General features: G+C 41.0%; 1 protein-coding gene across 1 annotated transcript in view; it reads right to left on the bottom strand.

Annotated features, from left to right (window-relative positions):
* LOC141111778 (dual specificity protein phosphatase 22-A-like) overlaps positions 1 to 13700 on the bottom strand; it is a 69982-nt gene that overhangs the window by 7656 nt on the left and 48626 nt on the right. The window contains exon 7 of the mRNA XM_073603915.1: positions 4270 to 4441. Coding sequence (XP_073460016.1) covers positions 4270 to 4441 — 172 coding nt within the window. The remainder of the gene's footprint in view (positions 1 to 4269; positions 4442 to 13700) is intronic.

Raw genomic sequence — 13700 nt, 5'->3', positions numbered from 1 at the left:
GGTTTTTTAAAAATTCTTTTTACAATTTTTTTTGTTTTGTTTGCATGTTTTACAATATTTTTAATTTCTATTTTTTTTACAACTTTTTAGGAGCCCCGTTGGGGGACTTTGGTGAAATATCATGAGTCTAAACAGACCCCTGATGTCTTACTTTTGAGCCAGAAAAGGGGATTGAAGACAGAGATTCCCCAGCCCCCTTTTCTCTGCAGCCTCAGCTGCAATGGACAGTGAATGCATGGGAAGTGCTCTGTGCTGAGCGGCCTCCAGTTCATTCACAAACTGAAGCATAGTAAGCACAGTTGACTATGCTTCGGTTATGAATGAACACAGAGAGTGATCAGTACCAATACAGCAGGGAGAATCAGTGGCCCATGAGGTGATTAGGGTGTGCCCAGGCACATCCCATATCGCACGCCCATGATGTGGCCCCACTGGACTGGGTTTTTCTCAGAGGGGCCATATATTTGCATATCTCTCTTTGTGCTGGGAGCGCGCCGCACAGCGTGCTCCCAGCACAGAGACCGGGGTCTCGTTGAGAGCCCCAGGCCCCATACTAACAATCGGGACCCGGAACTCCCAATTCTGGATCACCTGATGGCTGTGATAGTCTCTGATTGGCTACCACAGTAATCAGTTACAGTGAAGCCCACCCCCATGTTTTCTCTCTCTGTGAATGGAGGAGAGAGCTACATTGTAGCTCTCTCTTTCCTTGCAGAGAGAATAAAAAAAAAGTGTGTGCAAAAAAAAAAAATATATATAAAATAATAATAATAATTATATTATTAAAATAAAATGTAAAAAAGTTAAATAAAAAATACAAAAAAATACCTAGATCAAGGTTTGATCTAAAGCCCCATACACACATCAGATTTTCTGCTGATTTTTCTGCTGATTTTTGTCTTCAGATTTACCAAAACCATGTAGTACACGGGCCTGCCTGATTGCATACAGATTGAAACTCCTAAGGTCTGACCTCATATTATATGGTTTTGGTAAATCTGAAGGAAAAATTCAGCAGAATATTCAGCGGAAAATCTGATGTGTGTATGGGGCTTTACTCAGTGCCAAGATTAGTGTTTGGGTCAAGGTCAGGGACAAAGGTCAGAGTCAGTTTTTTTTCATTTTTTTTTTTTAAACATTTTTCTTTTATTAATATGAGTGTCAGTCAGTGTCAGTGTGTTTTAGGTAGGAAAAAAAAAAAAAAGCAAAATGCGTACTATTATTTCTGGGCTGTACTACAGGTACAATCAACAACCACATATGTGGTATCCCTGAAATGGTAAGGAGCAGGAGAATTTATTTTAGGTTGTTCTTTGGTGGAAAGTTATGGTAATAGCAAGAAATTTAAAAATTATTTATTTATTTTTTTTACTATTTTTTTCATTTTTTTTTTTTTAAATCAGGAGATATCCATTACCATTTACCACCAAATAAAAGCCTAATTTGTCCTGAAAAAAAAACGCAGTATAATCCACCTGGATGCACAAAGTAGTTGTGATGATATCTACGTTTTTACTAACACTTATCAAAGTTGCAAAATTGTGCTCAGGCACTAATATTTGTTTTACTCTTTTTTTTTTTTTTTCAAAACTCTTTATTACAAAATTTTACTTTACAAGTATTTGTTTTACTCTTAGGCAGGAAAGTTGATCTTGTCTGAGAAATGATCCTGTTGCTGTATATTGGGACATGTCACAGATTTATTCCCGCAGACGTGAAAAGTTACTGACAGGTCCATTTTAATCTGCCAGCCTGTACACGCTGGTAATTTACTGACTGTTTCCTCTGGCTGTGTTTTGGTTGGTTGTTTTATTCTTTAGGAAGAAATTTAGGGGAAATTTTTGCCTCCTGCTTGACATGCTGGGACTTGTAGTTCTTTGTTGGCATCTGTCTAGCCAACCCCAACACAGTGTCAGTGCAGGGAAATCCCATGGTCTGTTGTGCAATGTTGGGGGGGGGGGCAGAATCAGCTTTTCACCATCCATGTGATTTTTATAAGATTCCTATTGTAATGTGCAGATCATGAGAAGTTCGGAGAACGTCTGCCCCGGGTCACACCGCCGATCGGGGGGGGGGGGCTGCTGAGTCAGAAGGCTGTGACCTTGCAGAGCTCACATTCATAGGAGAGACGTACAGAAATCAGAAAAAGAAAACAAAAACAGAATGTTTACAATGATTGCTGCACAATAAATGAGTCATTAGAGCCGCCAAACCCGGGACTGTCAGGTGTCATGTGATACGGGAGGAAAAATATTTTATATCATAAAACTACAGAATGTAAAATAAACAATAATACAAAAAATATCACGTGCAGAGGCTGATGTGACTGGCTCAGTGTTCTCTGTACAACACTACAGTATATGTCAGAGCTATATAAATGTAGAATAATAATAGTGTGTGATTGTGGGGTGAAATTAGAGTGTAAGCTCCTCTGGTGCAGAGACTGATGTGACTGGCTCAGTGTTCTCTGTACAGCACTGCAGTATATGTCAGAGCTATAAAAATGTATAATAATAATAGTGTGTGATCGTTACGGGTCATTAGAGTGTAAGCTCCTCTGATGCAGAGACTGACATGTAGGGCTCAGTGTTCTCTGTACAGCACTGTAGTATATGTCAGAGCTATCAAAATAATAATAGTGTGTGACTGCGGGGGGGGGGGGACATTAGAGTGTGAGCTCCTTTGGTGCAGAGACTGATGGAACTGGCTTGGTGTTTTCTGTACAACACTGCGGAAGTGTTAGATGTTAGAGCTATATAAATGTAGAATAATAATAGAGTGTGACGGCATAGGGGAAATTAGAGTGTAAGCTCCTCTGATGCAGAGACTGATGTGACTGGCTCAGTGTTCTCTGTACAGCACTGCAGTATATGTCAGAGCTATAAAAATGTATTATAATAATAATAATAGTGTGTGATTGTTAGGGGTCATTAGAGTGTAAGCTCCTCTGATGCATAGACTGATATGTAGGGCTCAGTGTTCTCTGTAAAGCACTGTGGTATATGTCAGAGCTATCAAAATTATAATAATGATAGGTGTGTGACTGTGGGAGGTACATTAGAGTGTAAGCTCCTCTGGTGCAGAGACTGATGTGACTGGCTCAGTGTTCTCTGTACAGCACTGCGGTATATGTCAGAGCTATATAAAGGTATAATAATAGTGTGTGACTGTGGGGGGGACATTAAAGTGTAAGCTCCATTGGTGCAGAGACTGATGGAACTGGCTTGATGTTTTCTGTACAACACTGCAGTATATGTTAGAGCCATATAAATGTATATTAATTATAGTGTATGACTGCATTGGTGAAATTAGAGTGTAAGCTCCTCTGATGCAGAGACTGATGTGACTGGCTCAGTGTTCTCTGTACAACACTGCAGTATATGTCAGAGCTATATAAATGTAGAATAATAATAGTGTGTGATTGTGGGATGAAATTAGAGTGTAAGCTCCTCTGGTGCAGAGACTGATGTGACTGGCTCAGTGTTCTCTGTACAGCACTGTGGTATATGTCAGAGCTATAAAAATGTATTATAATAATAGTGTGTGAGTGTTAGGGGTCATTAGAGTGTAAGCTCCTCTGATGTAGAGACTGATATGTAGGGCTCAGTGTTCTCTGTACAACACTGTGGTATATGTCAGAGCTATCAAAATTATAATAATAATGATAGGTGTGTGACTGTTGGGGGACATTAGAGTGTAAGCTCCTCTGGTGCAGAGCCTGATGGAACTGGCTTGGTGTTTTCTGTACAACACTGCGGTATATGTTAGAGCTATATAAATGTATAATAATAATAATAGTGTGTGACGGCATTGGGGAAATTAGAGTGTAAGCTCCTGTGGTGCAGAGACTAATGTGACTGGCTCAGTGTTCTCTGTACAGCACTGTAGTATATGTCAGAGCTATATCAGTTATAATAATAATATTAGTGTGTAACTGTGGGGGTACAATGGAGTGTGGATGGACATTTTATGGTTACACAACCTGGTCATATTGCTATAATCTTTTTATATGGACTATAAACTGAAGGACTTATGAATAAATGGTTGTGGAACGAATCATCTGAGTTTCCATTATTTCTTATGGGGGAAATTCACTTTGATATACAAGTGCTTTGGTTTACAAGCATATTTCTGGAAGGAATTATGCTCGTAATCCAAGGTTTTACTGTACAATAATATTATATGGAAGTTGAGGGAGTTACATTGTTGCACTCTGGCTGCATGTCATGTGACCAGTTTGGATTTCGGTAGCGTTCAGGTCTCGCTCACCTCCTTCACCAGTGTCATCTCATACTCCTGCAGCTGCTGCTGGAAGCCGAGGTTGGGGTCTGCGTACGATCGGCCCGCCTTCACAGCGTTCAGACAATCTTCCCAGCCAAAGGTCGTCACTGTCATCAGATAGGCGACCACAACAGTCGTACTCCGAGACACCCCGGCCAAGCTGTGCCAAGGAAACCAAAGAGAACACTCAGTGTCTAGTCCAGAGCTGGCCTTATCATTTAGATTGTAAGCTCTTGTTTGAAAGATCAACAAAACACATTCTGCTGTACTGTCTCTTTAAAACTGTTTATGTTACTATTATTTCCTCTTTTTTTTTTCCTTACTGTGAAAAAAACATGAAATAACAAAATACGGCAGTTGTATTTGTTCCATTAACAGCCAAATTCGAAAGGAAATTCCAATACCTATAATTTAATAGTTAGTAATAGTTAAGTTATTATTAGTTAGTTATTATTTCAGATTTTCAAATTTTCAAATTTTGAATTTTCGTCTTTTCTAATATTTTCTAATTCACGAATATTCAAATTTACAATCATTCGGAAAAATTTGTTAAACGGGTTTTTCGTTCATTCGAATTTTTTTCGAATTTGTCGAAATTCGTTAGAAAATGAATTCGGAACTAAACGAATTGCACAAGTCTACTAAAAATATGCACCGTCACTGTACTAATGACTGGGAAGGGGGTTAACACCTAGGGCGAGCAAGGTGTTAACTGTGTGCCTCACCAGTGTTATTGTGTTTACGGTGTGCTGCTTTGTACTAGAGATCGATTTATTTATTTTCCCTGCTAGAGACCTAGTAGTCCCGCTGGACTAGTGGGTCCTCGGGAGACCCGGACACCATTTGCTGGTATTTTTGGTATCTGCCTCTATCCTTCATATATAACAGAGGTGCGGACATTTGGGTGAACGTGGCTTCACAGTTCAAATATTGATGGTTCAAGGATATCCTGGGCAACACTTTTAGCCCTGCTTCCTAATGTAATAGCACGTGGTTCTCTTATGCAGATATTATGTTTGAGGTTTGCTCTCTGCTCTTACCCAATACCAGCAAGATGTAATGTCAATTATGGTCTCCCCTTAGCTCCAACACATCCAACGTAGGTTTTTAACCACTTCCATACTGGACCTATTCTGGCACTCCTCTCCTACATGTAAAAATCATAATTTTTTTGCTAGAAAATTACTCAGAACCCCCAAACATTATATATTTTTTTAGCAGACCCTAGGGAATAAAATGGCGATCATTGCAACTTTTTATCTCCCGCGGTATTTGCGCAACAATTTTTCAAACTTTTTTTTTTTGGAATTAAAAAAAATCAGTTTCATGATTTAAAAAAAAATAACAAAACAGTAAAGTTAGCCCAATTTTTTTGCATAATGTGAAAGATGATGTTACGCCGAGTAAATAGATACCCAACATGTCACGCTTTAAAATGACGCCAGACTTCGGTGCTTAAAAATCTCCATAAGCGACGCTTTAACATTTTTTACAGGTTACATGTTTAGAGTTACAGAAGAGGTCTAGTGCTAGAATTGTTGCTCGCACTCTAACGCACGCAGCAATACCTCACATGTGTGGTTTAAACAGCGTTTACATATGTGGGCGGGACTTGTGTGCGTTCTCTTTTGAGCGCGAGCTACCGGGGACAGGGGCATTTTAAATTTTTATTTTTTTTTTTATTTTACTTTATTTTTTTAATTTTTACACTTTCTTTTACATTTTTTTTTGTATCACTTTTATTCCTATTAGAAGGAATGTAAACATCCCTTGTAATAGGAATCGTTTGTGACAGGTCCTCTTTATGGAGAGATTCGGGGTCAATAAGACCCCACATCTCTCCTCCAGGCTGGAAAGCATGAGATTGTAAAAAAAAAAAAAATCCACGATCTCATGCTTACCAGCTGCAATCGCGGCTTTATTTACATCCGCAGCCCGGATGTGACGTCATAACGTCGCGCCCGGGCCTCCGATGCTCATAGAGATGACTGGTGACCATCTGGTCACCGAAAATCTCTATGGTTGTTATCCGGCGGCGGCTGATTCTTTCTCCGGGTCCCCGATGGCACGGGAGAGCCCGGAGAAGCACCGGATGGTGGCGGGAGGGGGAGAGATGTCCCCTCCCGTTGCCTGTAAGAATGATCAAGCAGCGGAACTGCCGCTATGATCATTCTTATGGTGCACAGAATCGCTGGCTGAAAACAAGGATATCTGAATGATGCTTGTAGCTGCAGGCATCATTCAGATATTCCCACTGAAAGTCAAAGACGTCATATGGGCGGGAAATGGTTAAGATACTTTGAGTTAGACACAGATAATGAAGTCCTGAAGAAGCAGTCTGCGCCGGGAAACATGTTGGCAGTCTCTGCATGACACGTGTTACATTATGCTTGATACATGTAAATGTGTTTTTATCCATGTGGGCTCTTTTGTTGCCCTTGTTTTTTGATGTGTTATGGTATATGTATTAATAAAACATTTTGTATATCCATATGCATCTCTGTGATCTACTTTATTATATCCATGGGAATAACCGTCTAAAAGGCCCACCCCTTACAGATTACTTGTTGTTGTTCAAACAATATTTCTTACTCTCTGCTATAAAACATATCCAATAAAAAAAAATGTAAAAAAATCGAATTTCTTCATAAATTTTGGCCAATATATATTCTGCTTCATATTTTTGGTAAAAAAAAAAATCCCAATAAGTGTATATTGATTGGTTTGCGGTAAGTTATAGCGTCTACAAACTATGGGATATATTTATGGAATTTTTATTTATTTTTTTTTTTTTTTACTAGTAATGTCAGCGATCAGTGACTTATAACAGGACTGCGACATTGCGGAGGACAAATTCGGACACTTCTGACGCTTTTTTGGGGACCACTGACTCTAATACAGTGATCAGTGCTAAAAATATTTAGGCCAATATGTATTCCGCTACATATTTCTGGTTAAAAAAAAATCCCAATAAGCGTATATTGATTGGTTTGCGCAAAAGTTATAGCGTCTACAAACTATGGGATATATACTGGAATTTTTAATTCATTACATTTTTTATACTAATAATGTCGGCAATTAGCAACTTATAGCGGCACTGCGATATTGCAGCGGGAAGACAGAAGAAGAAATTTAAAGGAATATTTCACTTTTATTGTTTCACTTTAAGCATTATTAAAAATCACAGCTCCCGAAAAAAAAAGTCAGTTTTTTAAAACTTTTTTTTGCATTGATACATATCCCCTGGGGCAGGCCCCGGGTCCCCAAACACTTTTTATGACAATAACTTGCATATAAGCCTTTAAAATGAGCACTTTTGATTATTCATGTTCGTGTCCCATAGGCTTTAACGGCGTTCACGTGTTCGAACAAATTTTTTGCCTGTTCGCATGTTCTGCTGCGAACCGAACCGGGGGGGGGGCGGGGTGTTCGGCTAACCCCTAGTAATTAGGAGTCAATACCAGACACCAATGCCGGGGAGACACTGTGGGGAGGCCAACAATCTACAGATCCCGGGGGTTCAATATAATTGAGAACATCAAGTAGGAGCCTAGCAATTCTACCACATGGGGGAAAAGACATCATGGAGGTGAAGTTCCACTTTAAAAAAAAAAAAAAAAAAAAAACTTCTGAATGACAGTCACTATCAGAGGAAACGCCAAGCCTATTGTTTTTGATGGAGGTCTGTGACTCATCTTTTCCTCTTGTGCATTTTATGACAAATAACCAAGCCGACCTTTCTGCGTTCGTCTATCTCAGCTATGAACATCGCATTTTCCGCAGCAGCATGGGAACTCTTTCTACACGCGCAACATGTTATTCACAACAAGTTCAGCAAATACCTGTGATTTATGATAATACCATAAAAAGACGAGGTGTAGGAACCGGAAAAAATAAAAAGTATAGAATGGCTACAAGTTTAAAACAATGTCTAGATATTTATATATAGTACTGTGCAAAAGTTTTAGGCAGGTGTGAAGAAATGCTGTAAAGTAAGAATGCTTTCTATCAATTTACAAAATGCAATGTGAGCAAACAGAAGATCTTAATCAATGTAATATTTGATGTGCCCCCTGCTCCCTTTTGGCTTCAAACCAACATCAGTTCTTACACTTGCACACTTGGTACACTTGCACAAACTCAGGGTTTTGTAGGTTTACAGTCAAGTGTATGATTAAGCAGGTGCTAATGATCACCAATTTCATATGTAGAAGGAAACACAGTAATTAACTGATACAGAAACAGTTGTCTAGGAGGCTTAAAGGGTAACTAAAGGTTCGTTTTAAAAAAAAATAAAACAAACATGTCATACTTACCTCCTCTGTGCAGTTGGTTTTGCCTCCTCTTCTGGGGTCCCTCAGCGGTGAATGGCTCCTCCTCTTCTCGAGTGCCCGTTGGAGAGCCGCTCTCCCTTGGGACACTCGTGCGGGCGCGCTCCCGTGTCCTGCTGCTGCGTCTATTGACACAGACAGCAGGACTCGGCCCAGCGTCATTGGATTTGATTGACAGCAACGGGAGCCAATGGCTTGCGCTGCTATCAATCTATCCAATCAGGACCCGAGATAGCGGCTGAAGCTGGTGTGCTCGTCCCCGTCGCTGGAAATACCGGGTTCAGGTACGTAAAAGGGGGGCTCTGGGAGGCTGCTGCATCACAGGAGGTTTTTCACCTTAATGCACAGAATGCATCAAGGTGAAAAACCATGAGGGTTTACAAACCCCTTTAAAACGGGGTGAAGAACAGCCAAACTCTGCTACTAAGGTGAGGTTGTGGAAGACAGTTTCATGTGGCAGGTCATACATCATGGCGAGACTAAGGACAGCAACAAGACACAAGGTAGTTATACTGCATCAGTAAGATCTCTCCCAGGCAAAGATTTCAAAGCAGACTGGGGTTTCAAGATGTCCTGTGCAAGGCCTTTTGAAGAAGCAGAAAGAAATGGGAAACATTGAGGACCATAGACACAGTGGTCGCCCAAGGAAACTTAACGCAGCAGATGAAAGACACATCATGCTTACAGTACTTCCTTTCCCCATGGGAAGATGTCCAGCAGCGCCATCAGCACAGAATAGGCGGAAACCAGTGGGACCCAGGTACACCCATCTACTGTCCGGAGAAGTCTGGCCAGAAGAGATCCTCATGGAAGAATTGTGGCCAAAAAGCCTCTGGCATGGAAACAAGGCTAAGTGACTCAACTACAGCAATTCATTCTCTGCAGCTATTACCTTTTGTACCACCACCCCTTCCCTTTAGAATGTAAGCTCTACGAGCCGGGCCCTCCTGTACCTTTTGTATTGAACTGTACTGTAATTGTGTTGTCCCCCCTATACATTGTAAAGTGCTGCGTAAACTGTTGGCGCTATACAAATCGCGTATAATAATAATAATAATAACTATGCAGTAAAACATAGGAACCGGGGTGCAGAAAAATGTCAGCAGGTGCTCTGGACTGATGAGTCACAATGTGAAATATTTGGCTGTAGCAGAAGGCAGTTTGTTGGTGAAGGGCTGGAGAGCCGTACAATAATGAATGTCTGCAGCCAACTGTGAAGCACGGTGGAGGTTCCTTGCAAGTTTGGGGCTGCATTTTTGCTAAGAGTTGGATATTTGGTCAGGATCAATGGTGTCCATCATGTCATACCATGAGGGAGGTGTGTGATTGGCCCCCATCATGGAGTCTGTCTGGGATTACTTAGGGAGACGGAAGGTTTTGAGGCAGCCGACATCCACAGGAAATCTGTGCTTAGTTCTCCAAGATGTTTGGAACAACCTACCTGCCGAGTTCCTTCAAAACCTGTGTGTAAGAGTACCTAGAAGAATTGATGTTGATTTGAAGGCAAAGGGGCGGTCACTCCAAATATTGATTTGATTTGGATTTCTCTTCTGTTCATTTACTTTACATTTTGTTCATTGACAAAAATAAACTATTAACACTTCTATCTCGGAAAGCTTTCTTCATTTACAGCATTTTTTAACAACTGACTAAAACTTTTGCACAGTTCGATAGATAATTAGATAGATAGATAGATAGATATATATATTTATAGATAGATAGATAGATAGATAGATAGATAGATAGATAGATAGATAGATAGATAGATAGATAGATAGATAGATAGATAGATAGATAGATAGATAGATAGATAGATAGATAGATCCGGCGAACAGGGCTGCCCCGCAATCGTGTGCAATGCACATACTTGCAGCATAGTGGTTCAGTATTTTGAAGTTTAAAGCAGGCAGTGAGGAGGTGACATATTACCTCCTCAGCACCTGTCAAACACCCTCTGAAAAGTGATTCACCATGGATCATTTTTCAGACAGGCGGCAGTTTAGCCGCACAAGTGAACTAGCCCTTAAATAAGAAAAAAATAACTTTGCAAAGTGAAAATTCCTTTTTAAAGTGAACATGGTCCTCTCCTTTAGTAAATCAATCCCACTGTCCATTCAGGGTAAAGTGACATTGTCAACTTATAGCCCAACCCCCCCCCCCCGAGATAAGGTATACTCACCTATCCGCGCTCCATTGTCACATCCTCACTTCATCAGAGCCCTCAATGCATTGCTGTAACAAAGCAGGCTGGCCAAGTATGGGGGGGAACATGTTACCGCTCTAATGCCCTGTACACACGGTCGGACATTGATCGGACATTCCGACAACAAAATCCTAGGATTTTTTCCGACGGATGTTGGCTCAAACTTGTCTTGCATACACACGGTCACACAAAGTTGTCGGAAAATCTGATCGTTCCAAACGCGGTGATGTAAAACACGTACGTCGGGACTATAAACGGGGCAGTGGCCAATAGCTTTCATCTCTTTATTTATTCTGAGCATGCGTGGCACTTTGTGCGTTGGATTTGTGTACACACGATCGGAATTTCCGACAACGGATTTTGTTGTCGGAAAATTTTATAGCCTGCTCTCAAACTTTGTGTGTCGGAAAATCCGATGGAAAATGTGTGATGGAGCCCACACACGGTCGGAATTTCCGACAACAAGGTCCTATCACACATTTTCTGTCAGAAAATCCGACCGTGTGTACGGGGCATTACATGATAGTACTTAAGCTTGAGCAGCCAATCAATAGTCACATAGGTGGGGCAGGGACTCCAAAACTTACTCTGGATGGGTGAGTATATTGGGCTGGAGGGAGGCAATTGGGAGGCATTGTCACTATCCCATTGAGGTGGAGCAGCCTGCTGGGCATGGGGGGGGGATGTTACCACTGCCATGTGACAGTGCTTGGGCCTGTGCAGCCAATCATTGGCCATGTGGGTGGAGCAGTGACACCATCAGACTCTAAAGCTTACTCAGGCTGGATGGGTGAGTATATCTGGCTGGAGGGGGCTACCAGGAGGCATTGTCACTCTTCCATTTAGGTGGAAATGGCTTGCGTAGAAATGATCTCTATTATATCATAACATTTTAGCAAAAAGTGGAGATTTCCTTTAAGAAGTTGAGCTGTGAACACCATTGAGGGGCCTATTTATGAAAAATCAGCAAAAATAATTGCTGTGACAATCGCTTTTCTCCCGATTTGCTGCTTCAGCGGATTTCCTCCAGTTTATATAGAGATTCTCATGGACAGAATCGATGTTGCAATGCAGAATAAAAATAATGAAATGCCACAAAAAATATTTTACGAAAGGACAAGAGTTCCTTCTCCCGGCTCCTCCGCTGGATTTTTTGGGGCTGCGCCCGGTTTAGGACGGCATCATTTGGCAATATTCGCCAAATCCGTCTATAAATGTAGACTTCGTTACATTTTTGTTTTCTGCTTTGGCCAGAAATGGACCAGAGCAGCTTTATACAGTGCCATGAAAAAGTATTCATACCCCTTGTACTTTTCCACATTTTGTCATGTTGCAACCAAATTATAAACTTATTTTATTCGGATTTTATATGATAGACCAACACAAAGTTGCTCAATTTTTTTTACAAATAAATATCTGAAAAGTGTGGCGTTCATTTGTATTCAGCCCCCTTTACTCTGATACCCCTAACTAAAATCTAGGGGAACCAATTGTCTTCAGAAGTCATCTAATTAGTAAATAGAGACCACCTGTGTGTAATTGAATCTCAGTATAAATACAGCTGTTCTGTGAAGCCCTCAGAGGTTTGTTAGAGAACCTTGGTGAACAAACAGCATCATGAAGGCCAAGGAACACACCAGACAGGTCAGGGATAAAGTTGTGGAGAAGTTTCAAGCAGGGTTAGGTTATAAAAAAATATCCCAAGCTTTGAACATCTTGTGGAGCTCTGTTCAATCCATCATCTGAAAATGGAAAGAGTATGGCACAACTGCAAACCCACCAAGACATGGCCGTCCACCTAAACTGACCGGCCGGGCAAGGAGAACATTCATCAGAGAAGCAGCCAAGAGGTCCATGGTAACTCTGGAGGAGCTGCAGAGATCCACAGCTCAGGTGGGAGAATCTGTCCACAGGACAACTATTAGTCGTATTCTCCACAAATCTGACCTTTATAGAAGAGTAACAAGAAGAAAGACATTGTTGAAAGAAAGCCATAAGAAGTCCTGTTTTCAGTTTGTGAGGAGCCATGTGGGGGACACAGCAAACATGTGGAAGAAGGTGCTCTGGTCAGATGAGACCAAAATTTAACTTTTTGGCCTAAAAGTAAAACCCTATGTGTGGCAGAAAACTAACACTGCACATAACCCTGAACACACCATCCCCACCGTGAAACATGGTGGTGGCAGCATCATGTTGTGGGGATGTTTTTCTTCAGCAGGGACAGGGAAGCTGGTCAGAGTTGATGAAAAGATGGATGGAGGCAAATACAGGACAATCTTAGAAGAAAACCTGTTAGAGTCTGCAAAAGACTTGAGACTGGGGCGGAGGTTCACCTTCCAGCAAGACAACGACCCTAAACATACAGCCAGAGCTACAATGGGATGGTTTAGATCAAAGCACTTTCATGTGTTAGAATGGCCCAGTCAAAGTCCAGACCTAAATCCAATTGAGAATCTGTGGCAAGACTTGAAAATTGCTGTTCACAGACGCTCTCCATCCAATCTGACAGAGCTTGAGATATTTTGCAAAGAAGAATGGGCAAAAATGTCCCTCTAGATGTGCAAAGCTGGTAGAGACATCCCCAAAAAGACTTGCAGCTGTAATTGCAGTGAAAGGAGGTTCTACAAAGTATTGACTCCGGGGGGCTGAATACAAATGTACCCCCCACACTTTTCACATATTTACTTGTAAATATGTTGAAAACCATTTATCATTTTCCTTCCACTTCACAATTATGTGCCACTTTGTGTTGGTCTATCACATAAAATCCCAATAAAATACATTTACGTGTTTGGTTGTAACATGACAAAATGTGGAAAATTTCAAGGGGTGTGAATACTTTTTCAAGGCACTGTAAATTTTACATTTACAAATTGGCAGAGCTG

The sequence above is a fragment of the Aquarana catesbeiana genome, linkage group LG11 (assembly GCF_042186555.1).
Source record: "Aquarana catesbeiana isolate 2022-GZ linkage group LG11, ASM4218655v1, whole genome shotgun sequence".
In the NCBI taxonomy this organism is placed as follows: Eukaryota; Metazoa; Chordata; class Amphibia; order Anura; family Ranidae; genus Aquarana; species Aquarana catesbeiana.
This window is presented reverse-complemented; position numbering and strand designations above follow the sequence as displayed.